This window comes from Pelophylax lessonae, assembly GCF_965119305.1.
Source record: "Pelophylax lessonae genome assembly, chromosome: 4".
Taxonomy (NCBI): domain Eukaryota; kingdom Metazoa; phylum Chordata; class Amphibia; order Anura; family Ranidae; genus Pelophylax; species Pelophylax lessonae.
In genome coordinates, this window is record NC_138771.1 from 519,012,650 (window position 1) to 519,039,266 (window position 26,617).

General features: G+C 42.5%; 1 protein-coding gene across 2 annotated transcripts; it reads left to right on the forward strand.

Annotated features, from left to right (window-relative positions):
- The first annotated feature begins 440 nt into the window (after positions 1-440).
- On the forward strand, positions 441-25,538 carry MKRN1 (makorin ring finger protein 1). Of its 2 annotated transcripts, none has more exons than XM_082252785.1 (8): positions 441-622; positions 6,791-6,919; positions 7,683-7,894; positions 12,814-13,037; positions 15,381-15,595; positions 18,199-18,309; positions 19,923-20,064; positions 25,108-25,538. In XM_082252785.1, exons 1-8 carry the CDS (start codon positions 504-506, stop codon positions 25,315-25,317), a joined length of 1,362 nt encoding a protein of 453 aa, XP_082108911.1. In that variant the 5' UTR covers positions 441-503; the 3' UTR covers positions 25,318-25,538. The 2 variants fall into 2 exon arrangements, with proteins under 2 accessions (XP_082108911.1, XP_082108912.1); XM_082252786.1 differs by having other exon boundaries at positions 7,683-7,786.
- The last annotated feature ends 1,079 nt before the right edge of the window (positions 25,539-26,617 follow it).

A 26,617-nucleotide genomic window follows, 5' to 3' on the forward strand; every position in this document is an offset into this window, starting at 1 on the left:
ATATTTGTGTATGAAGTCGCACAGATGTCAGCCAAGTCGCACTGACCTTATCTGCAGCTTTAAAACCGTGTGACTTCCAGTGAAATAGGAATCAGTGTGGGTAGGCTAAATGAAAATTAGAAGCTGATTGGTCATATCTGTGTGTTTATTCAGCTGGTTCCCCTATATAGCAACCTCCGCCAGCCAATAGTCTGTCACCAAAGTATGCTGGTAGGCGGAGCTTTCGCCCGGGGCGGGGCTATGTTTTCTCTCACTCTAGTAGGCGGGGCTAAGCAGAGCGTTCCATCCCTCGCAGAGGTGGGAAACCAAGCACGTCCGTGCTCTGCCGAAAACTCCAACTTACCAAGAACTCCGACCACTTCAGAATTGGGGGCGTGGTTTAATCTTGCTCCACCTCGGCTCTCTTTCCAGCGGAAGTTTTGGTGTGGGAACGCCCCGCCCACCGCCGGAAGCAGGAGATCCCGGAAGTTCCGGTGTGTTGTGGAGGGGGGGGATAAACAGGAATGGCGGAGGCAGCGGCGGCACCTGTAGCTCTGGCATCAGTGGCAGCAGGGAAGAGCTCGCTGCCCCCATTTCCGGACAATCCCCCCGCGGGCGGCTGGACAAGGCAGGTGACCTGCAGGTAGGAGGTCGGAGTGGGCGGAGCTATGGGAAGACGAGGGGAGGGGGGACATTTCTAGGGACCCTCTGCTGATTGTGTCCTGAGGATTGTCATGTGTTGTGACTCATACTCGTGTTTCTTTATAAGTCCTCTAGAGATTGGTCCTGTCTGCTCACATTGGTCCAATACAATACACCTGGCCTTTCATACTAGTCACTAGAGGGACACTTGGCTGGTCGCTTTAGTCCCTATAGGGACGTTTGGGTGACACATGAGTTCCTGAAGGGGTGCTCATGTTATTCCTTAGATTGGTGCCCACTTTAGTCTCTGGTGGAGCTCTCACATTATTCCCTAGAGAGGTGGTGGGGTGCCCACATAGGTCCGCTGGGGCACACCAATGTTAGTCCCCTGTAAGGACCTTCAGATCCCCACGTTTCTGGAAGGGTGCCCAGGTTAGTCTTTGGACGGGCTCTTGGATGCCCACGTTAGTCCCTCATGGGGCACTCGCATTATTCCCTAGAGAGGTGGTGGGGTGCCCACATTGGTCCGCTGGGGCACACCAATGTTAGTCCCCTGTAAGGTCCTTAAGATCCCCACATTTCTGGAACGGTGCCCAGTTAAGTCTTTGGAGGGGCTCTTGGATGCCCATGTTAGGCTCCATGTACACGGGACGTTGTTAAAAGTCCCTTTGAATGCTGGAATTTTTAGGACGTTTGAAACGTCCGTTCAGTCGCGTTTGTACCCGCGTTTAGCGGGCGTTTAGCGGCGTTTGGGGGCATTTGCGTTTAGAAGCGTTCCTAGAAGTCAAAAAAAATTATTCCCCTTTTAAAATGGAAAAACGCGAACGCTAAACGCGGGTCATCGCGTTCGGACGCGTTTAGACGCGTTTGTGCGTTTGAAACGCCGGGAAACACACGTTCGAACGCAAATAATTGTGTTCTAAAAAAAGTCCCTGAACGCAACTGCCTGCAAATGACTGTAAACGACCTGGTGTACATGGACAGATAAGATAAAATGTAGATGGGTTCAGGGGCTTCTGAAAAAAACGCCCAACTGCTCCTAAACGACCATTTCCAGCGTCCCGTGTACATGGAGCCTTAGTCCCTCATGGGGCGCTCACATTTATTGCCTAGAGAGGCAGTTGGGCATCTATGTTTGTCCCTGGTGGGGTGCACATATTAGTCCCCTGCAGGATGGCAATGTTAGTCCTCTGTAAGGGTGTTTCAGTGCATTATTAGTTCCTTGACTCCATTAGTCCTCAGAGGGTCGCCCGTTATAATCCCAGGAAGGAGACTTGAATTCCCATATTGGTCCCCTGCGGCACACCAATGTTAGTCCCCATGGGGCGCTTGGGTTCCATGTTAATCCCTGGAGGGGGTACTTGGGTGCCGCATTAGTCCCTGGGAGGTGAGTCCATATTGGCACCTGAGCTTATGTTAGTCTCTGTAACTCAGGCAGGCACGTTAGTTTCCAAGCGTGGTGCTTACTCTAACCTCAAAGAAAATGTAGGTGCTCACATTCGTCCCTGGGGCACCTGAGTGCTCATGATGGTATCCAGAGAGGCTCCTGTCTTATTCTGCTGGTTGCAGGAGAGGTGCCTGGGTGCTCATTCTAGTCCCTGGGAAGCTGCCTGCCTGCTTACGTAAGGTTTTCCCCCCGCCAGCTGATATGAGTTCTCCGCACTCGCCATTGTGATGCTGGTGGGTAATTGGCACCCTGAGCTGTCACATGGAAGCAGAGAAGGTTCTTATCCCTGTGTAAGAGCCACACCATTACATAGACCTTGGATAGATTGTATCCTTGTAGCTGAATAGAGCAGTGGGGCGGTAAGTATATTCTAGTTCTGTGGTCAGTATCAAAGCCGGTCTGTTTGCTTTGTCCTTCAAGTTGACTTTAAGGTGTCACATGGAAAGCCAAAGTTCCAAACTGAAATGGAAACGAACATTGAGAACTTCTGTGCAAATCTGTCAATATGAAGATTAGAAAAAAATACCCATAACTGCTTCATGGATTGGCTTATCTGTCAGAATTGAGGTCTTCAGTGTTTGTGATAGTTTGTCTGACAATTACTTAGTCATGCAGCTCTGCACCCAAATTAATTTCATGTTATTGCTTTGTTACAGGTAGAGCTTTCTTTTAGTGCAGGGCTTGACAAATTTGCTCTGAATTAGTGGCCAGTTTTTTTTTTTTCGAAGCTCACTTGTAATAGGTTTCCAAAGGTAAACATATTCTCTAACCCTTTCACAGCCAGAACTTTTTTTTTTTTTTTCGCACATGTTCAAAAAATAATTTTGGCCCTGAAGATTACATAAAACCCCCAAACTATTTAAATTTTTTCTGAAAGCAGATACCTGAGCCTAGAGCAACTTTTTTTTTTTTTCAACCAAGGCTGCCTTGAGGTTTTTTCAGGGGTGCCTTGGCAAAATGCCTAAAAATTTAACAAAAATTGTATACAAGCTAGCAGGTGGATGAAGCCTGCCTTTTAGTTATAAAGCTACGAGTTTTTATTATGCACCATTACAACTTTCTAGACACTGGCATCCTAACAGAAAACATAGGAACCCAATAGGTTCCAAACCCGCGCAAATCAATAACCAAAAAACAAACTAAAATAAAGAGCTACGGGTTATAAAGTGTAAAAAAAAAAACACTTATACCGTGAAAAGGAACCGCGCTCTTACATCATAAAATGCATATCATCATAGTGAATAGACAAATACTTCTTCATTTAAATGATAGAAAATACATAATTGTGAAATCCATATATAATCCCACATGTGAATAATGTCCTCAGTGAATCTAGGAAAGGTTTTTCTCCTCCAGCGTGCAGACGCACTATACACTCACCAGACTTAATTGACCCCCATTACCTGGAGTCAAATTGCGCATATGGGAAAATCCAAGATGTCATACATGAGACCACAGGAATAAATTCAAACCGCTGCTGTCATCCATTCAATATGTTAATAAGTAGCGTATTTAAAGCTCAAGTGTTGCTATATATATATATATAATGAGGTAGAAACCATCTCATGGTTTAAACTATTTAAAAAAGGTTGTATTGCACTTGAATCAAAGACAGAGATCAGCATGTATTGTATAGGAATCATCGGTTTGCGTTCCAGCTGAATTGATGTATCTCAAACGCCACCCAACGCCGTTTCGTCAGTCTGTCTGACGTCCTCAGGGGTCTTTCTCTCCCTCTCTATATGGCAACACTGGAGCTTTGAATACGCTATTTATATACATATTGAATGGATGACCACAGCAGTTTGAATTCATTCCTGTGACCTCATGTATGACATCTTGGATTTTCCCATATGCGCAATTTGACTCCCTGTAATGGGGTGAATTAAGTCTGGTGAGTGTATAGTGCATCTGCATGTGGGTGGCGAGGAACCTTTCCTAAACTCACTGAGGACGTTATTCACGTGTGGAATCATATATGGACTTTTTCATTTAAATGATAGAAAATACATAAAAATTGTTATGTATTTATTTGACTATCCTTGAATGTTTATTCACTATGGTGATATGTATTTTTGGACACAGCTGATCATGGTAAAGGACCAATCACAATGTCACTTTACCATGTAATCAGCTGTGTCCAATTAAAGCTGATCACAGTGTAAACAGAATTGCTGATTATCGGCATTACTTTCCTCGCGCTGTCTCAGCTGAAGAGCTATTAACTGGCAATCCTGATAGGGAACATGCACACAATCAGTGCACCTATGAGTTCCCATCGGTGAAGGAAAACAATTACTTATTTGCATTTTTCTTTAACCGAAACTAAGTTTGTGTGTTTTTATTTTTATTTTTTTTTAGGGGGGGGGGGGGGTCGTTTAGCAAAAAAAAAACCCAGTGGTGGTTAAATACCACCAAAACAAAAGCTCTATATGTCTAACACAAATTTCATATGGGTACGGTGCTGCATGACCACCTAATTGTCATTCAGAGTACCACAGCACTGAAAGCTGAAAGTTTACCTGGTCAAAAAGGGGGTATAGGTGCCTGGTTAGCAAGTGGTTAAACATGCTGGAAATCAAAAAAATTCCCTCCAAATACCTTTTTATCCTTTTCTTTTTTTTTTTTTCTTTTTTTTTTTTTTTTTTTGTAACTTGACCACTCTATCCCCTCTAAATGCTGGGGGGTGAAGACTCCTGCCTGAGGACCAGAGGCAGCCACTGTATCCCCTATGGCTCCTTAAGGGCTGGGGGCTGAGTCTCCTGTCCAATGAGGATCTAAGGGAGTCACCAGGCGGTTATATCCCTTCTGAGCTCCAAGCACTGGAGGTGGGGGCAGAGATTTCTGTCTGAGGATTCAGGACAGTTGGGTAAATTCCTTTTCCCTTCTGCCTTCCTGATCTCCAAGGGCTGATGGCAGAGACTCCTGTCTAGTGATGGTCAGAGGCGGTCATGTGGCCACTGTATTTAGTCTGGCTCTCTGAGGGCTGTTGGGCTATGTCTCTTGTCCATAGAGGATTAGAGACAGTTACCAGACCACTGTATCTTCTCTGCCACCCTAAGCTCAGAGCTAGGAGTGGAGACTCCGAGCTGATGAGGATCACAGACAGTCATATGACCACTGTACCTCCTCTGCCTCCCTGAGCTCTGAGGACTGAATAATGAGGATCAGCTGCTCTATTGATAGTGTGACTCCAACAAATTTTCCCCAAGAGCAGAAGACCCAATGCTTGCACATACATTTATTTATGCTCCTACCTCTGATGGCTTTATTGCATATATTATGAAGATTGCCCCTTGCTAAATGAGCAATCCTCATGTACAGAGAAATGGGGCTACCTTCAGACACACAGTAGAGTGATGCTGGGGGCTGGGAAGATGGCCAAGGCAGAATTCACAAACTGCACCGGCTGCAGCCCCCAGCAGTGAGTGTTTGGGCTGTGCTAAAATTGTTTTACGTTGTACTTATGCTGCTTCTTGCCTTATTTTCTGCGCTTTACCTGTTTCCCTAGAGGGGATGAGTGGGCAGGGAGGTCATGTGACCATTCAGGAATGGTGTCCTATTCAATAGTTATGGGAAAATTAGAATTATTTCTTTCTGCCCACTGGAACATTGAAAACGGGGTGGGTGGGGGGGGGGGGGGGTCAAGCGGAGGCCATGTGCCTAAAAGGTTCTCTCAACAATGTGAGATCTGTCAGATGGGCATGTTACAAGCTGTATAGGACTACAGGCATGCTGTGCGTCGGCTCAGTGTCCTGTAACTACTGTAGGAAGAAGGGTACAAAATGACCACACTAACAGATCTGCTTGTGGAAGTGGTGCATTTTACAAAGCTGCACAGTTTGTAAGGACTACTGGGGTCCATTGACTGCATAGGCTATTTTCAGGAAAAAATGATCCTGGCCTCTAACCTATTCAGCTTCACTGGGCAATATGTATCAGAATGAGTTCCTCCAAAAATATGGAACAAAGCTGAAGTGATTAGGAAATCTGTGGTGTGGAAAGTGGAAACCTATTTACCAAGTGCTATTAAAGGGAAGCTGTAATGGTTTTTAGTTGGAGAGATGTATAAAGTGAGACTTTATAATAAAGAGGTTTATAAATAATGAAAAATAATAAAGACAGTTCAATGACCTTTTCCAGAGTATAGTGGTTTTTTTTTTTTTTCAGCGAGTCTAGATGTTCACTTGGCTGCTTCTGTCCAATCGAAAACCCATATAGTTTTGCATTTTTTGCCCCTGTATTTACTCAGATTTACCTAAAGAACCGAACTCCAGACAAACCGGTAAATACACAGATGAAATGCATATATGGCAGCTGTTTTACCTGCAAAAGGACTTGTATGTCTGTCCATCTAGTCCTGAGATATACACAGCTCTGCCAGAAAGCCCGGCCGAGTGGATGATACCACTTTCTTTGTTGCAGTAGACTTGTGTTTGGTATATTGGTATCCTCTCTCCTGCTGACTGGATAGTTAAAAGGCAGCAGAAGGCTGATGATGTAATCTCTCTGCTCACTCTGCTCCGACCTCCGATCAGCACGTTCCCTGTAAGCACATTTGCATTCACTACAGAATAAATGGCCCCTTCCTCTCCCTATCCATTGGAAAGTGAATGTCATGTGAATGCATGTACGGACTATGCCAAACTAGGTCTTTTTTTTTTTTTTTCTTTTCTTTTCTTTCTATAGTTGTAGTAATCCACAAATTCTTGTATATTTCAGATATTTTATGCACGGCGTCTGCAAAGAAGGAAACAACTGCCGCTATTCACACGATCTCTCCACCAGCCGCTCCAGTATGATCTGCAGATATTATCAACGTGGGTGCTGTGCTTATGGAGACCACTGCAGGTGAGGGGCACCAGTGGTATGCTTTACAACTTTGCACTGGCAGCTGTGAGCTAGTTTTAACCACTTGGAAGTCCATATATATATATATATATATATATATATATATATATATATATATATATATATATATATATATATATATATATATATATATATATATATATATATATATATATATATATATATAATATTGCAGATGGCAAGTGGTTAAGTAACATGAAAGGAAAGCTTGCACCTTCAAATAAATCAACAATGCCAGCTGATGAAACCTAAATTCCTGTGGAAATATGCCTAAAGCTAAAACTTTTTGTTTTTCCCCAGTAAGGCTTACAACCCCAGTTAGATTATCTCTGTCCAATTGCTAAACATATTCCTTTATCTTCTGTCCTGAAGACGCAACAGAGCGCGAGGATATTCCATTGAAAAATTTCCCCTCTATTGCTGTTTTGACAACTAAAAATGTTTGCACTTCCTTCACTTTCAGTTTTCTTGACAGTGATCACCAGGACAAAGAATCTCCAGTGAGTTGTAGCAATTTGTAGTATGTAGGAAAGGGTGACAACACTGCAGCTAAGCAGAGTAGGAGTTGTCACCCGAAGACAGAAAATGTCTGTGTATTCCCCTTGCTGGTAGAATTTAATTGAGAGCAGGACATATGTGAAAAATGTGCACCAAAATGTTTGGTTTAAATGTTTGTGTTTTAGATAAACTTTACCTCTTCCTAAAGATGCACCATTCTAAATTGTTTGTTCTTCTCTCCAAGATATGAACACACAAAACCACTAAAGCCAGAAGTTATCGGCGATACCTCTGTAGCACTGATCTGCCCCCTCAACTCTCTCCCGGAAACCAGCGGCAGCATAAACAGTAAGGCAGCTGACTTGGCAGCTAGTGACCTGGAGACAGGGGTCTCACAATCTGAAGACTGGGTCAATGCCGTGGAGTTTGTACCGGGGCAACTCTACTGCGGACGTGGTAATCATTTGGGAGGGGGGCGTCTTCTTTCATACAGTACAGAAAAAAAAAAATATCAGGGTTAAACTTCAGCCAAAAAGCATAATCTCATACTATACAAAACTGCAGCATCTTTAAAAAAAAAAAATTGGAAAACAATTGCGGTGATGCTAGTGAGATGCTTGCATAACCTAAAATTTTTAAATAGATTTACAACAATGATAACAAGACTCCTCCACAATATGCTCCATAATCTTATATGCCACAAAGAGATCTGAGCATCTTCTATAACTCCTCCCCCTCTCTCAAAACTGTGGCAAAAGCAGCATTACAATTTTGCACTGCTCCGTGTGCATTGTACAAAAATTCACCAGCTAGCCCATGAGAAGCTTTTATTGCAGAATAGACATAGCCTCTTTTCCAATAAAATGCCTTCCTGCTTGTAAATGTTTTTTTCCACTTTACAGCTGAAGTTAAATCTGCTTATATTTTAGTACCTACTCTCCTCTCACCAACATGCTAATGCATTTTTAAAATCAAACCTTTCTATTTATTACATTTCTTTATGTATGTAGGCGGATCGTGGCTGGTGGGAGGCAGTAGTAGAGTGTTTGGTAGGGGAGAGAGAGAAGGCACCATCTCTAAGTGTAGTTTAATGGATTAAAAATGCAGATGTATGCACTGAGAGTCCGGTGTGTCTGCCCTGAGATTGAATGTCCACTGGAGTTGGCGAGGCAGGTATCTTGTAGCAGAGTTTGGCAGGAATGTGGGCAGAGTGGAGCAAGGAAGTGGCTGGAAAGGTGGTCTCTAGGTCTCCTGGGCTGTCATTAGCTGAGCAATGCAGGAAAACTTCCAAGCAGTTCTTTACCTCACACGTGCAATGCATGGGGGTGTGGTTACGTGTTTCATGGCAGTCCCGGCCCTTTCTCAAGCCTCTATTATTGGATCGACTTCTTTCCAGTGGGAACAGCCATAGATAGCCAAATTGAGGAGAAATCTCTCTAAGGAAGCTCCGATTGAATTTACCGAACCAACGGCGGTCTTAATCCATCTCCTCCAAAACATATATTTATTATAAATAAAAAATATATATATAGAATTCATTTTTTTTTGGCTGGACACGCACTATAATTTGCTGCTGTCCATCAAAGCTGGAATAACCTTTTTGTCCTGATTTTTATGTAATATTTGTCTTCTGCTTTTTTGCCTTTTGTAGAGACAACACAAATCCTCAGTCTTTTGTGCTCTTACTTTACCGCTCAGTAATATGATCTGTGGCATGCATATAAAGACAAGTTTGTGAGAATATGTGAAGAATGTGGGTGGGGCTATGAAAATTGTGCCTTTGTTTTTGCCACTATGATATGGGTAGTTTTCTATTGTAATATTTGAGTGCTTAACTTCTTTCTTGGGGATGTAACTTTTTTTTTTTTTTTTTTTTTTTTTTTTTTTTATTCAAGGAAACCATTTCAGTATTCCATTTTTATTTATTAATTTGTACTCTTTCAAGTATATCTCCACTTTTGCAGTCACTTTTAAGAAAACCCTATTATATGTTGGCTGTGTATTCTTCCACACAGCACACCTTAAAAAAAAAAAAAAAACACAAAGTTGTTTCTCTTTTTTTTTTTTTTTTTTTTTTTTTTCATTAGAAGGTATCGTGGCTGACTGCATGGAGTACCGTCAGTGAGTTTGTCTCAAGCTCGAGGAGTTACCTCTCATTTAACATACAATGCAAGAAGCCAAGCGTGTAAACCTTTAACTCTTTGTTAAGTTGGGTACACATGGATCAGAAATTGGACAGTTTATCAGGGTCAATCCATGTGTGAACCTTCCTGTTTGAAAGAAGATTTCTGTCAAGTGGTCTATTAGAAAAATGTAATTTGATCAGCCGCTGCAGCTGGTCGGCTGCAATGCTGATCAGTGTATACTGATAGTGGTTAAAAAATGTGTAGGCTGTAAAGAGGGCTATATCGGTGCTGGACCAACCGCTATGAGAGACAGAGATCAAACAAAGGTATATAAAAATATACTTTTATTGAGAATACATCTAGTAAAATACTATACATCAATAGTACAGTTCGACAAAAACCAACATGCACATAAAGACAATAGACATATGTGGACCTCTTAGTAACACCTTACCCACACAGGTACATGTAGAAATACCCTATAGTGGCGCAAGGTAAGGGTGTCCAATGCATTTCGCCTACTTGGCTTCTTCAGGGAAGGGTAAGTGTAGAGGATTCACAAAATTGTTATAAAATCAGAGATGGTCCCATATATAGAAGAGCAAAAAAGCCGCCTATGAGCGGTTCAGAAGCTATATCGTCCGTGCAGGGGATCGAATTGCATTTAATTCAAAACTTTTTATAGAGCCAGTTTATGCAGTTTATCAATAGGGAATGGGTTAGCATAGAGTCACCAGGGCCTTGGGAGAAATTTCAATCCACCGTGGTCCTAATAAAGGCATGGAGAGGGGCTGGGGCATTTAATCACACAACATATACAACCAGAGCGCTTAGTCACTGGTCCATCCCATACCCTCCAATGTCCCTCTCCAGGGAGTCTAAAGAATCTGGGAAGGCTGCTGTAAACTTGATTGGTCTTATGGTGAGCTATAATCGAGTTTTAGTAAATCAACCCCACAGTGTTCAAATCTAGTTAAAGCTCCCATTTGAAGATCTTTACAGTACAGACAGGAAATATTTCTGGCAGCTAGTGGGATTTTACAGGTCTGAACCATATAAAAAGGTAAGCTTTTTTAAAATATATATATTTTTTTCAAAGTTGGGCTGTATAAATATAAATGACTATAAAGTAGGTGTTATCCAAATTTGGCTGCAAAAGTAGAAATACACTTTTAGAGTACTTGTGACCTGTTGCAATCTGTCAGCTTTTAAAGCGGGTGCATTGCAATGCCTGTATTCATCTTTCTATAATTTAGAAATATCTGATACACTAAAAACCAGCTGTGCTTTTATTAGTCGGGTAACACAGCTGTATTCCATCCAGTCCTGCAGATTTTTAGCATATTGTGTGGATTAGTGTGCAAACAAGCATCTGAAGCTGCCTGTGTTTGAAGTGTAGCTGCACCTTTGGTACAGTTACTTATATCGTAGTTCCCTCAGCCCCCTCTGCCAGTCTTAAGTTGCTCATAGACGGGTGGAATTTTGAGCAAACATGCTAAAGAAAAGAAGGCTCTAAGAAAGTTTCTTTGTTTTTTTTTTTTTTTGTTTTTTTTTTCCTCTTTATTAGTGGGTCAAATTTGATTTTTGACCACAGTGATGGGGACATTTTAAATAAACACCTTTCTAAGTGTCGGTTCACACTGATCCGACTTGAAGTTGCACCGCGACTTCGGCGCGGCTTGCAAAGACTTCTCATAATGGAAGTCAATGCAAGTCGCTCCGACTTTGCAAAAAAATAGTGCAGGAACCTTTTTCTAAGTCGGAGCGACTTGAGTTGCACTGATTAGAACGGTTCCATTGCACAGCATTGGAAGCTACTGGTCAGGCGACAAGTGGCCTGACAAGTCGGATCAGTGTGAACCGGCACTAACGGTGTATGTGGTGTTTGTTTCTGTAAGGTCTATTCGTTGCAAAGTCAAATGTTAAAAGCAAATAAAATCTTTAGACTAACAAACAAATTTTCTGAGATGTTTCATTTGAAATTCTATCTATCTATGGGCAGCTTTAAGGTGTACTCACGCTAGACAATCTGTAGTGTTCTCAAGCACGTTTGTCCCTCAAAGTCCAGTTTTTCACCAGTGTGAGCGCTCTGTACTGTGCCCTTTCCCACTTCAAGCGTTAGCCACGGTAGACCTGTTTCTGTACACACTTGTGTGAGGCAGCGGTAATAACATAAGCATGCTTGGGCCCAGCACAATGTAAGTGTAGGGCAGCAGGGGAGAGGGACAGTTGTGCTCTGGCATGGTACTAGGTAAACTCTTATTGTGAGTCTGTCCGTATTCTTGCCTGTTCCCAATCCTGTGAGATGTCGCCAATGTTATCTCACAGTTGCTTGCAAAAATCTTCCTCAGTTACATGCAGGGGTGTACTGGAGTTCTCTTCCATGCTCAGGGAAAGCCAGTACTCGCTGGAATTTCAGCTTCCTTAAGGGCCTTTTTCCTATAAAATTCACGTTTGGTCCCACCACCTTTAGCCTCCCAAGCTTCATTCTAAGTCAAAGTGGCCACCCATCATATTAAATATTAGGTGGGGAGATGCACTGGGCCAAACTGAATTGGCTATATCAGATTTTTTTTTTCCTTTTGCCTTTAGTCACTAACTGTAGGCCCCCCCGGGGGGAGAAAGTGTGGGTAACTCACCCCAAGTAGTGCACAATAAGAAACGGAACCGTTCCTCACACTGTCCCAAGCTAAAACTATAGGCTAGGGTTTCACTTTCATGATGATATATCTGTTAGTTTTGCTTACTAAAGCCCCGTACACACGTACCGATTGTCGGCTGAACGATCGGCCGTCTTTTGTCTGGTGCTGTTTTGTTGGTTGAAAAGTGCTCAAGACTGCAAACGAATTTTGTCGGCCAACTGCAGAAGTGATGTCATGTTCTGGTCTACTTTTCGTGTGTTTTTTCTTCACTGAGCATGCCCAGTCTTGATCATCACATTTTTGTCGGCCGAAATCTGTACTGACTGACGAACAATCGGCCGTTCTTTGTTGGCCAACAAAAATTTTAAAGCCTGCACACCAGATGTGTTTGGCCGAAAAGTCGCAGTCGGTTGTTGGAAGCATCATACTAACAAGCCGACAATCGGACGTTGGCCGAATATTTACGGCCGACAATCAGTACGTGTGTACGGGCCTTTAGTCTCTCCCATCTGGCAGCCACTGCTATGCTTTCCTCAGAGTTCATGGTCAGGGTGATTTGTAAATTATACAATTTGTGAATCAAACATGAGAATTCTTTTCTTTCCAGCTCCGTCTGGCTCAGACACTGAAACTCAGGGAACGTCACAACAAGAGGAAAATAAGGAGCAGCCGGCAGACCCTGAACTGAAGAAGCAGCTTTGTCCCTATGCCGCGGTGGGGGAATGTCGCTATGGAGAGAACTGCGTCTACCTGCATGGAGACCCATGCGATATGTGCGGGCTACAGGTCCTTCACCCCACTGACATGTCTCAGAGGTCGGAACACAATAAGGTACAGGGCAGATGTGTTAAAATTTAATTCTGGCTTACCTAAATTTTGTCAAATCGAATGAGGAAATATTTCAGTAGGTAGAAGATAAAATTCAGATTTTCCTGTCCTTTACCTCTGAGGGTCCATTCACACTTTGCATGATTAGGGTAGAGTTATGTTAAGACGGAAACTGTCTGTTATGAATAGGGGGTCGTGATTGTAAACACTTAACCTACCCAGTGAAGTGATTGGCCTCAGGTGATACCCAGAGATGAAACAAATCCTCCAACATACGTTAAACCGGTTTATCTGCAGTCTTCTCTTCTCTTGTTCAAAGTCCAAAATGTATAAAGCTTGTCAGCTGTCAGGAAAAAGGGGACGGAGAGCTGAAGTTACTGCTCAGTGATGCAAGCTCTGAGAGCTGATTGGAGGGAAGGGACACCAACCCCCCCCCCCCCCTTCATACAGCACACAGGAGCAGAGCCTAGGCTGTCAATTACGTGAAGATCCCTCCCCTGTCAATCAAAGGAAAACTTGTCAGAAGTGACTCATGCTGATAGAAGAGGAATGAAGCAGCAGATGCAAATGGCTCTTAACTCAGACAAGTACACACTTTAGAGGGATGTGCTTTGTTCTTTAATGTTTAAGGTTTACAACCACTTGAGGTTTACAAGCCTGCTACAGGTCACCATAGCTTTATCTACTATGTTTGATGCATGCTATGGCAAACTCGCCTGCCAATGCACTCCCTTCAGCGATGTAGCATCAGTTATCTCCTTTGATTTTCCATTTCTGCCGATGACCTTTTCTCATCTGGCTGTGATCAGGGGTTTGGCATTTTCACCCATCTTCATTGGGTGGCAAAGGATGACCTAATTATTGCACATGGGAGTGAATTTATCCCAGCATCCAAAGCATACCAAGAGCGTTTACTTAGCTGCTAATACATGGCAATGTATACCGTCTGACAAAATATTGCTAAAAGGCAAAAGGGGAGCTTTTATTGTAAAATATAGTCTCTCCTGTAATAGAACTACCTACCAGCAATTTTTCTTTATATATATATATAGAGCTATAAGGCTAATGTTGTCTAGGCATCATACGGCAGCAAAATATGGTAATGGTTTCAGATTACAGCAACGCCTCTTTACACTACTGATCTGTTTTATTGCTTTGTTTTCCTGACTACTTGTGGTGCATAGTAAAGGAATGCTAAATTGATATTTTGTACAATGTAACAAAGTGCAGTGTGTCAGAACTGGAAACCAATGCACATGCAGTGTTGGTCAGTATAAAGCCTTTGCCAAAAGGCTTCCCATAAATGCCAAAATACATATACTTCTATGTATATGAAACACTGCCATGAATTTGATATCCGAAATGATGGAGATGACAATGGAAAATTCCAAAATGTTACTAAAACCAACAACCGTAAAATCAGTCTGTATATGCAGTAAAGCATGCTTATTATACTCACTGTGTAAACTGAGGGGTTAGTCTTCTGCAATGTGTAAAGGCTGTTTGATCCGGTCTTCTCTGATCCTCCCATTCTTCCATTTTCCCCAATCCATCTCCTGATAGAACAGAGCCTTGGAGGCACCTGCTCAGTTTGATCTGTTTTCTTTTTTGCTTTTGGGAGGGTGCATGTTAGCACAGGGCCCATCGGTACTGCCCAGACAGGGGGTCAGGAGCCATGCAGCCTCATAGGACAGTCAGTGGAGAATGAAAACTCCTACAAGCTTTAACCAGACACTGATAGAATCCACAAGACTGGTATATACCGCTGACTGGGTATTTAGCAGTTTATATTTACTAAAATAATTGTTTTTCTATGTTCTGTGTACTGTGGGAGAGCAGGTATAGTGAATGCAGGGTCCTGGGTTTAGTAATACTTTAAAGCGATATTAAACCGCACCAATATTTAATATAGAATTATTTATTTTTAAAACCCTGCAAGGTAAAGGCATAATGTGCTAGTATGCATCACATACTAGCACATTATGAAATACTTACACAGGCTTACAGCAGCGTGATCTCACTGCTGAGAGGGATTAAATCTTCACCCCGTCTTTCTGGGTGCTCAGACTGTGGGATTGGCTGCGCTGCGATGAGGCCAGACCGCAGCACTGGGCTCTGAAGGAACAGCACGCTATCCCTTTAGAGCTCATGCTCCAGTGACATCACCGACTGCATGCAGTGTGAGTATCTCTTAAACCGTGTAGGTTTAGGAGATATTCACGGTACCTACAGGTAAGCCATATTATAGGCTTACCTGTAGGTACAAGTGCAAATAGTTTATAACTTAAAGTGAAAGTAATTTTGATCTAGTTTCTCTGTTAACCTTTTTTTCTTTTCCCCACCTAGTCCTGCATCGAGGCGCATGAGAAAGACATGGAGTTGTCGTTTGCCATCCAGCGCAGTAAGGACATTGTGTGTGGCATCTGCATGGAGGTGGTATTTGAAAAAACAAACCTCAGTGAGAGGCGTTTTGGCATACTGTCAAACTGTAACCACTCCTACTGTCTGAAGTGTATACGAAGGTGGAGGAGCGCTAAACAGTTTGAGAGCAAGATTATAAAGTGAGTATTCTGGTCATGTATGTGAATATCCTGCTAGCACATGAGGAAGAACAGCACACCATGAAACACTCCAGACTGAATAAAAATATGTTTCCGTTTGTATCCCTAAACATACCCTATTCTTACTTTACATGATTATAATTGTAACTATTGCAAATAATCAGACCTTATAAACCTGCACTTAGAATATTTTATGCCCACCCCAGATATTCTGTAAATTTGATAGTGGCCTGAGATTGCAAATATTTAGAGGTCTGCTTTAGAGCCCTGCGCGGGACTGTTTTATTAAACCCGCCCGCACCCGCTGAATGTATGACCAGGACCACCCGCGATGTTTGTGTTCCACTCCTGAAATGTTTGTGTCCACTCCTGCAGTTTTGCCCTATACTTGCTGTATAAGACTACCCCCTCTTCTGAGGCAACACCATTTCATAACATCAGTGGAGCCATCACGTCCCTATTAAATATTTTAGCCTGCTGGATGTGCCCTAATATGTACTGTAGCTACATACAGAACTTCTCTATTAATAGTTTAGCCCGCTGGATGTGTATACAGTAAGCTTTGGCTACTTACAGAACGTCCCTGTGCTGTAATACTCTATGTACAGTGCTGAGCCAATCACGGCAAGCTGTGTATTCTATTATTGCATACAAAGCCTGCTCGGATTGGCAAAGGTTGTATAAGCCCGCCTCTCTGACTCAGCCAATCCGAGCAGGCTTTGTATGCATTAATTGAATACACCGCTTGCCGTGATTGGCTCAGCACTGTACATAGAGTATTACAGCACAGGGACATTCTGTAAGTTGCCAAAGGTACTGTATACACATCCAGCAGGCTAACCTTTTTAATGGGGATGTTCTGGAACTAGCTGAAGCTACAGTACCTGGTGTGTAAGACGACCCCCAATTTTTGGGGTATTTTTTTTATTATAAAAAAAGTCGTCTTATATGCCGGAAAATACGTTACCCCAAATTGCACCGTTCCCCGCGGGTCTGCGCAAAATTGTTTGACCGCCCGCAGCAGAGGTAAAACCGCCCACTCCCGCAAAGGTTTGCATTGGGTCCCACGGGAGCCCAAACCCAATGCAGCCCTCTAGTCTGCTTCACATCCACCTTAACCCTTTTGCTGCCACTGACATACATCATAATTCAGCTGCAGTGGAGGGGCTTACACACACCCACACACACGGCTGGCTGCTAAATCTGACTAGCTGTACAGCTATCCATGTGGAATGATTTGTGCTCCATTACCTTTAGTGGAAGGCAAATGAGACCTCAGGGGTCAAGTAGACCCCTGGTGTCAGGAGAACCTGTTACAACAAAATGCGATCGCATGCATGGGGAACTTTTGGTTCCCTGTGTGATTCAAATTTAGTGTTATAAAAACAAAGTGTTTAAAAATAAGACCTATTTAAACACAGGCGTTGATGTTGCATATCGTCGCTGCATATCGTCGTTATTCATGACCTCTAAACTGGTGAGCTTTTAAAGTGTCACCTTGAAACCTTTTCGGTACTGAAGTCTGTCGCCGTTTCCACGGGCGCACACAAAGGAAATTACATGTTTGGTATCTGTTTACTTGCAGTCTTTTATATTCTACCAAAAATAGGTAATATATTTTGTTTGTGCGTCCTAAAACCAACTTTACTGAATTTGTTGTTGCACTAGTAGTGTGTGACATTTGGAAAATGACAATATGGAACGATCACCATTTTATTCTCCAGGGCCTCTGTTTTCAGAAGAATATGTTTGGGAGTTTAATCTGCAGGCCTAAAATCATTTTTTGTGTGCAAAAAAAAAAATTTCTGTCTTAAAACCAGAGACAGCCAAGTATTTATACTGAAGTTTATTTATTTATTTATTTTTTTTTCTCCTCTTGTTATCCCCCCATACATGCTAAAGGTATTTTTACGCTTCTTTGTGCAATGCAGGCAGATCATGGTTGGTGGGAGGGGCTTTGTACATAGCTTTCTGAAAACCTAACAGCACCCTGCCTTAGTACTTTTCTCAAAATCCTGGCTCATGACAGAAATTATGCCAATTTCAAAATGCCTTCCTTTTCGGATGTCAGTCTGAAGGAGTCAGCGTACCGAAGCAAACTGCATTTGCATACAGGGTGCCCCAGATCGGTGCCCGGCACCCCAGTTGAGAAATCCTGCCCTAGATAATGCGCACATGTGATGCTGAGTTTCCATGATTGATAGAACTGAAACACAGTAACTTAAAGGGGTGGGCAAGGATCAGTCAGGCTAGATGGGGGGGGGGGGGGGGAAAGGGCTAGGCGATGCTGGGTGTCCTCCAGCCAAATCTGACTTGTTGCAGCTCAACGTGAAGTGAAATCCACGTAAGCAGTTTCTGTACAGCAGCCTGTACAACAGTGCTGTACTGAAGGGAAGGCTGGAGTTCGGCTTTTGAATAGTCATGAATAGGATATCAATTTGTTAGTGCCAATCCCTTAATTTTCCTAAATGTTGCTGCAGGTGCCACACTAATCCCTCTACAGTGTGCTGCTTTTCATGTGATCATGCATAAAACCGGTTTTAGTGTGGATTGCTGCTTTTGGAATGCTTTTTTTATTTTTATATTGTGCTTTTCCTATGCAGGTCCTGTCCAGAGTGCCGAATCACATCAAACTTTGTCATTCCTAGCGAATACTGGGTGGAGGAAAAAGAGGAGAAGCAGAAGCTAATCCAGAAGTACAAGGAGGCTATGAGGTAAATATTCTTCCACTTTCTGCCTCCTTTGATGCAGTCTACTTAGGGAGAGATTTAGAAAGTCTGACCTGAATACATGCTATGTTTTATTTTTGCATGATTTTAGGTCAAAGCTGGATGAGTCCCAGTAGCCAGGTAGCTTTAAAAATGAAAGCTAATGCTTCATTTTTGGAGGTTGTAAACAGTTCCATGGTTTCCTAAAGGGAGTCTTCCTGTATTTTAAAGGACAGATGTGTGGGGCTTCCATTTATTCTAATTGGCACCCCCATGCTTCTAAAATTCAGTGCAATTTAAGATGCAGGAACTGCTGGGAAACAGCATGGCTGCTGCAGTATAAAAATGGTGCATTAAATGTGGGCACAGCAGCCCATTTCAATTATTGACCTGTCGTGCCTGAGCAAACATGGTTCGAAAATCTAAAAAATTAAGGACTGTCAGCCTTATAGAGCTAGTAAATGACATACTCACTTTTAAGTCTCATGCCCTGTACACACGTGCAGATCGTCGGCCGAACTATCGGCCGTCTTTTGTCCCCGGGCTGTCGTGTCTGTTGAAAAGTGCAAAAGACTGCACAAGAATTTTGTCCGCCGACTGCAGAAGTGATGTCATGTGATGGTTAACTTTCCTTGTCTTTTTTCTTTTCTGAGCATGCCCAGTCTTGCAAATCTGCTGTCTGTCGGCCGAATTCTGTATTGACTGGCGAACAATCGGCCGCTCTGGTGTCGGCATACAAAAATGTTAATGCTTGCACGACCGATTCTTTTCGGCCGAAAGTGCGCTGTCGGCTGTCGGAAGCATCATACTAACAAGCCGAAAATCGGCCGATCAGTCGTCGGCCGAATCTTTTCGGCCGACAATCTGCACATGTGTTACGGGCCTTTAGTGTCTAAGTGTGGGTCTGGGCAGATTAAAGAAAAAAAAAAAAAAACATTTAGTTCATCTTTGCATTACATGCACCGCTCTTTTTCTTTAAAAAAAAAAAAGTTGCTCTTGCCAAAAATCCAGTCTGTTCTAACTTGCTATAGTGAGCTGACAACATGGTGCCCCTGTGACATTGAAACTCTAAGAAATGTCATCAGCCCTGCCATTTTTTTTTTTTAATTTTATTGAGTTAGCCAAAAAATGCAGTAAATACATACATAAGGCATACTCAGTGTGGTTCAACATATGTAAGATATATAAAAAGAAAAAAAACAGAGGTATCAAACTCAGTACAGTATCAAGAATGAGTAATCATTGATTTAAACTGCAAGAGAGACATGTCGGCAACAATTGCCACAACCGGGGTGCCCTGCAGTTTTCTTATACTGAACTTTTCTCTCATGCTCCTCAATTCTATTACATGATTGGAGTGTTTAGTAAACCAGCAAGGCTGAACTAGTCTTTATCTCCCATTGCTTAGAAAATAATGAACATATTAATGTTTCCAAGGGGAGGGAAAGCATGCATGCAATATATTTGTAATTTTACTGGATCCTAGGAGTTCTTGCAACCCACTGGGAAAAAAAAAAGCCAGGAATCTACTACACAATACTCCTTTTCTGATCCTCCTATACATGGTAATGAATGTTGTCCCAATTTTGTAGTTGAGAGGCTTGCTTGTTTGTTTCCAGCAACAAATCTTGCCGGTATTTTGACGAAGGCCGCGGAACCTGCCCCTTTGGAGGCAACTGTTTTTACAAACACGCATACCCTGATGGCCGTATAGAAGAACCACAGCCACGTCAAAAAGGGGGCATGTCCAGCAGGTATCGGGTACGTTACCCCCACATTACATTCTGTGTTTTTTTTTTTTTTTTGTTTTTTTTGTAGCATTCTCTTTTACAGGATGGACCCCTAACATTTCTGCTTGTTACTTTTTCAACAGATGTTCATGCAACCAAGTAGGTGTCAGACTATATAATAATTTTAACCAAGGTTAAAGTGTATTTGAGGTCTAAACATATTTATTCTTATAAATGCCCCCTACTCCCTCCTATCTATGCTGCCCTGTGTAACAAATATCTGTACACGTACCTTTTTTTTCAGCCAAGTCTGGCCTGTGATCCCACAGTTCTGGCTCCTCTGTGTTGGTGAGCTCTTAGCTGCAGAGGAGAGGAGGGAATGCCGAACAGCAACTGTGCTATGGGAGCCTATGGCTGACGTTGCCATTCCCAGCCTTTGCTGAGCACTCCCTAAAATAGGTACTGGAGCTGCGGGATCATACAAGCAGCCTGACATTATTTATTTAGGTATACAGATCTTTTTTACATAGGGTGGGAAGAAAGTAAGGGGGGACATTTTTAAGCCTTGTTATGGATAGGCAGAAATTCTACTTAAGATTTAAACGAGCACTCACTGACCTGTAGTTGCAGGTACTGGGGAGCAAAACACCCTAAAATTTACAGTAGACAATGTGAAGTCATTCAAGTCAGGTCTTGGTTTAAATTAGTGATTGGAAGGCTGTCAGAAGTGCCAAGTCAGTGCGAAGAAGGGGAGCCCAGATATATACCAAGTAAAAGTAAAACTGAGAAGCCTTAGCTGCAGAATTTTCAGACTAAATTACTCCACAATGGCTGCAGCTAGATGTCAGCAAGGGTTTGTTTTAAAGTTAATTTACTGCTTGTTAAGAATGTGTTCAGTGTGTTTTTGAATCTCCATAGCCTGGCCACAGCTCTACTTTAAAGTGGACCTTCCAAGGTCCACTTCCCTGTCCAAAGTAAAGTGGCCATAGAAAAAGTTGCTGTAGTACAGCCAAAGCTTGTTTGGCTGTACTTCTCTTGTGGATGACGGAATAACAATTCGTTTTGCACTTCTGTGACCCGTTTTCAGCAGAGTGTGGGATGAAGTCCACTCTCTGCTGACGTCACAGAGCAGATCCAGGTTCGGGTGTCATCAGGACCAGAGTCAGGATCCGCCCCCTCCATAGCCCAGCGCTCCAATGAGCAAGAAGGGAGCTGCTAACGAACAGTCAGCAGCTCTCTTCTCATGGTGCTGTGAGAACTGACCGATTGGCAGTGTTTGATCGCTCAGTTCTCAGTGTAGAGGCACCGGGGGACAGATGCAGCATCCACCTAGGTAAGTATGCCTAAAACATTTTTAAATACCCATACATCGCTTTTAAAAAAAATGTCTTAACATGTATATGTTCAACATAGGTGCATGTCTTTGTCGGCATTGATGTTGCTTATGCAAATTTTTAACACTAAAAACACTTTTGGTTATAAAAATAAATTAACAAAAATACTTAACCTCAGTCCCGGCTCCTAGGAGGCATGGGTAGCAATACCATGGCCGACTGCTGCCTCCTTGGATACCTGGGCACTCAAATGCCCAGCCCAGTGCAGGAATACATTCCTGTGAGGTTTCAAATGGTCAGGAGGGGGGAGCAATGAGGAGTGGTAACGCCACTCGTGGCTACCAGAAGCTGGGACTGAAGTGAGTAATTTATTTCTTGCAACATCCATAAGGGTGTACCACAGGATGTAAATGTTTTCCAAAATGGTTACATTCAAGGCATGCTGTCAGTTATAAACAATATATTCCCAGTGCTTAGTCATAACCCCCAAATTCCTGTACTGATTACGTCTGCAAATTTTAAGAAAGAAGTGAAATCTTTAATATGTCCTCCGTGCAGTGTTCAGAAAAAAGTTAAATGCTCGCCAGATGATTGGACCCTTATAGGTAAAAGGGTAATATCAGGCATGTGAAAATATATAAATGGCCACCAGGTGTCACTTTTCCTCTTCCCCACATATAAATGCTATATCTGTTTTTGCTTCTTGTTTCCTCCCTTAAAGTAGAAGTCCAATGGAACACTAAAATCTCTAAATCTGCAGGCATCCACGATCGAAGAGTAACCTATCTAGCCCTGTAGAGAAGAAATCGCTATACATACACTTTTTTTTTTTTTTTAAGCTGCTCCGGTCCAGTCTCCAGCAGCGGAGGCCCTGCAGAGGAAACAACCAACATTGGCTGGAAAGTGTCATAACCCATAGTTACTATGGGGCTTCCGTTGTCGGCTGCCGCCTCTGTACCTGCAAAGCCGCCGCTGAAAGCTCAGCGTGGGACCAGATATGAGCAGCTTTAACCACTTCCCACCGCCTTATAGGCAAATGACCGCGGGAAGGTGGTTGCATTATCCTGACCGGACGTCATATGTCAGTGGCAGGATAATGCGCGGCGATCGGTGCTGCGGTGTCACACTGACACACCGCATCTCCAATCTCGGTAAAGAGCCCACCAGTGTTAATTTCGTCGACTAAAACTGACTAAAACGTTTTCGACGACTAACACAATTCAGATGACTAAAATACGACTAAAACTAAAATGGCATTTTAGTCTTAAGACTAAAATATGACTAAAACTAAAATGGCATTTTAGTCAAAAGACTATAACTAAAACTAAATCGAAATTTGCTGCCAAAAATTAACACTGGTGCATGCTCAAAGCATAAATAATAACATATTAGATTTTTCACTCCAGGACCAGCAGTAGTATATAATGAGTTTGGAAATTGTAGAGAAATGCTTAAATAATGCATTACAAATTACAATTGAACTACACCCATTTGATTATAGATGACTAAAATGAGTTTTAGTCGACTAAAATGTAGGGCGTTTTAGTCGACTAAAATATACTGGAGTTTTAGTCGACTAAATACGACTAAAACTAAAACACTTGCAGAAGACTAAAATGGGACTAAAACTAAAATGCCATTTTAGTCCTAAGACTAAGACTAAAACTAAATTGAAATTTGCTGCCAAAATTAACACTGGAGCCCACTGACGTAGGCTCTTTACCATGTGACCAGCTGTGTCCAATCACAGCTGGTCACATAGTACACAGGAAGAGCCATCGATCGGCTTTCCTCAGTTCGTGCCAGACAGGCACGAGTAGAGGAGAGCCCATCTGTGGCTCTCCTGACCGGGGGGGGGGGGATCCTGCACTGGTAATCGGAGCATTGATTACCAGTGCAGACCCTTGGGGGGGGGGGGGGGGTGCCACTAGATCCACCAAGGATGCCCACCCATGACCCCAGGGATGCCCACCATGGCAATCGGTAGTCAGGGATCCCGCCAGTGCCCTCCCCATCAGTGCTGCCCATCATTGCCATCTACCAGTGCCGCCCACCAGTGTCCATTATTGCCCATCAATGCCTCCTCCAGTGCCTGTCAGTGCGGCCTCATCAGTGCAGGAAAAAACGTATCTATTTACAAAATTGTATAACCTAAACAAAAATTTTTTTTTTTTTTTTTTTTTCAAACTTTTAGGTCTTTTTTTTATTTAGCATTTAGCAAAAAAGAAAAAATTGGTTTAGGGTACAGTGTTTCATTTTGAATGAGAATTGCGTGGTCATGCAACAGCGCTAAAAGCTGAAAATTGGCCTGGGCAAGAAGGGGGTAAACGTGACTTGTATTGAAGTGGTTAAAAAAAAAAAAAAAAGTATGTACTTGTTGGAGGGTTTGGCGCCTACTAGGGCTCAATGTACATTGCTAAATTTGTTTTTTTATTATGCCTGTAAGGCATTCATCTTCTATTTGAAAAAGCCTACCACACCTATTACATACTGGAAGAGATTGGTCCATAAAATGTTACCACTCTATTAGAGCTGCACGATTCTGGATAAAATGAGTATCGCAATTCTCGGCGTAACGTCTTTCACCTTTTCCCAAAAAATGTGGCTAACTTTACGTTTTTTTTTTTTTTTTTTTTTTTTTTATTCATTAAGGTGTATTTTTTTTCCCAACAAATTGTCTTTGAAAGCCGGTGCACAAATACAGTGTGACACGAAATATTGCAACAACTGCCATTTTATTCTCTAGGGTCTCTGCTAAAAAATGCTATATGTATGTGTATAAAAATATTGAAAAAATGATTTCTCACTAGCACCTACCTAGGAGGGTGCTACAAGTGGTTAAAAAGAAATACCTTCCTTAAAGGAGACTGTAAACAAAAAATAAAAACAGTTTGGGGTTTGTTAACGCCAAAATGCTTATTAATGTTCGTCACCATTAATAAACCTAGTTGTGTGTTGCAGCATTGATTGCACCCCAACATATATCCACGGTGATCTGCATGACATATGCATATGCTCTGTGCATTGCACTATTTTTTTTTTTTTTTTTTTTGTACGTTAACAGTCCATTTAAAATAGGCTTGCTAATTTAGTCTGCGTCAATGCACATGCAGCCCTTCTGGTTGTAGTTTAGATTCTAAGGAGTTACTTACCCCCCTGTTTGTGAACCTATAATAGGAATTCCAAGCAAGCTCATTCTTTGATATTATGCAGAAAATAAAAGCCTTACCCTAATGGATTCCCCATTGAAATAAAGTGGTGACTTTTAATCACCTGATCTCCAGCTCCTTTTTCCAGGTTGAGTGACTTTTCAGCATCATTCAACCCACTTCTGTGACCTCAGGGTAACGGGGCTCTGCCCCCCCCTGCCCTAGACTCACAGGAGCATGCTTCAGAGAGCATTGTGTTCTGTGGCAGCGCTCTGCAGCATTTGGGAACTGCCCATCACTGAGGAGGACCTGGATCATTGAGCACAGACAGATTTAGGTTGCAGAGCTGCTTCATGTGGGTAGGGGCTAGGTTGCAAATGGAAGGGAGAACTTGATCCCAGAGTTGGGGGTTGGCTGTTATAAATGTATTTAGCTAGGCAAATAAACAAATTTGTTGTAAAGTTACCTGATGCATACTGTTTTTTTTTTTTTTTTTTTTTATTATTATTTATTTATTTTTTTATATTTATTTGGGCTGAACATCAATGTCCTGTGGTCCTTTTTACCTAATTCCATTTTAACCTTTTCCAGGCCCAACGTAGGAACCGGTTTTGGGAATTTGAAGAGCGTGAAGGTGGGGATCCTTTTGACAACGATGAGGATGACATGGTCACCTTTGAACTGGGCGAAATGCTTCTTATGCTGTTGGCGGCAGGCGCTGACGAAGACCTAACAGACTCAGAGGATGAGTGGGACTTGTTCCATGAAGAGCTGGACACTTTTTATGACCTGGACCTATAGCGCTAGTCGGGAGTTTGGACTGTCTGGGCCGTGTCAGACAGTAGCTATTTCCTGTGGTGTTGTGGCAGTGCCTGTGTTTCTCCTAGGCAGGCCTAAAATTCCAGGTGCTGTTGTAATAATTTTTATCCTGATGTCTGTCTTCTTTCCCCCTTCCCCAGAGTGTTTTGTTTCTCTGTTTCAAAATAATAAAAGAAAAAAAGAAATCTAAAAAAAAAAACAAGATGTACAAAATGAAATCAAGTGCAAATGTGTGGATTTGTCATGGGCATTAATCTTGCTTCTTAATAGTCCTTGCTGCCTGTATTGTCCCCATTATACATAAAATATGGACAGATTGGGAGTAAGTCAGTCAACATTATGTTTTATGTTAAAGGATAGCTAGACAAATGCAGGAAAACCCATATAAACCCCAAGCAGCTAGAGTCCCTGGTGGGCTTTAAACACAGGGTCCAGTGCTGTATTGCACAAATTGCTGTAGCTAACCCCTGTAGATGACCTTTCTTTTTGTCCACTGTGACATTGTGCCTTTGGGTTATACTACTGCCTGCAGGAGGATTGAACACTGGCAAAAAAAAAATGTATGTGAGCCCATTAAACCGCTCTCACTACCAGCATGCCTGGGTTTTGAGTAGCTGAGGCCTTCCCGGCAGCATGTCTGATTCTAGCCACGAGGAGATAGTCCTGCTGTGCTAAGTGTCCCCAACTCGAAACCTACTATGGGCTCCAGAGATGCTTACAGCCTACTGATGCAGTCTGTAATCTATTATCCTCTGCTCATAGTGTCTCATCTTTTGGAGTCTTAGATCTGGCAGGATGTCTGGCTCCTCTGCCCTCTTGGTTGAGGTTTTTATTAGTCATGCAAGACTTGATGGCTATCTCCCAGTTATTTGCTGACTCTGATCAGAGGCCACCGGCCCTCTCACTCTTTCTTCCACAGATGTCATTCAAGCTCAAAAATTCTTTTCACCAGGTCGGTCATTGCCTCCACCTTGGAAACTTTTTTTTTTTTTTTTTTTTTTTTAAGCTTTGGTGAACATTAAGGATGCATCCCAACATGTCCCATCTTTCCAGTGCAGTGGTCACCCAAGTGCTGCCTGGGGACCCAATGTGGCTCTTTGCTTGCCTTTTATCTGGCCTTTGGTGCACTATTCCACCAACTGACACCAATGATTGGGCACCATTCCCCTCACTGGCCCCATCAATGGGGGGCACTGTTTCTCCCATTAAAACTAATGATGGGGCATTTTTTACACCCACTAGCCACAATCTGGTCTGAAGGACAGTAAATTGTCCCTTTTTG

Coding starts and splice junctions, on each gene's coding strand:
- MKRN1 (XM_082252785.1), top strand. CDS start 504: ATGGCGGAGGCAGCGGCGGCACCTGTAGCTCTGGCATCAGTGGCAGCA. Junction 6,920..7,682: donor GCTTATGGAGACCACTGCAG/GTGAGGGGCACC, acceptor CTTCTCTCCAAG/ATATGAACACACAAAACCAC. Junction 15,596..18,198: donor TTTGAGAGCAAGATTATAAA/GTGAGTATTCTG, acceptor TTTCCTATGCAG/GTCCTGTCCAGAGTGCCGAA.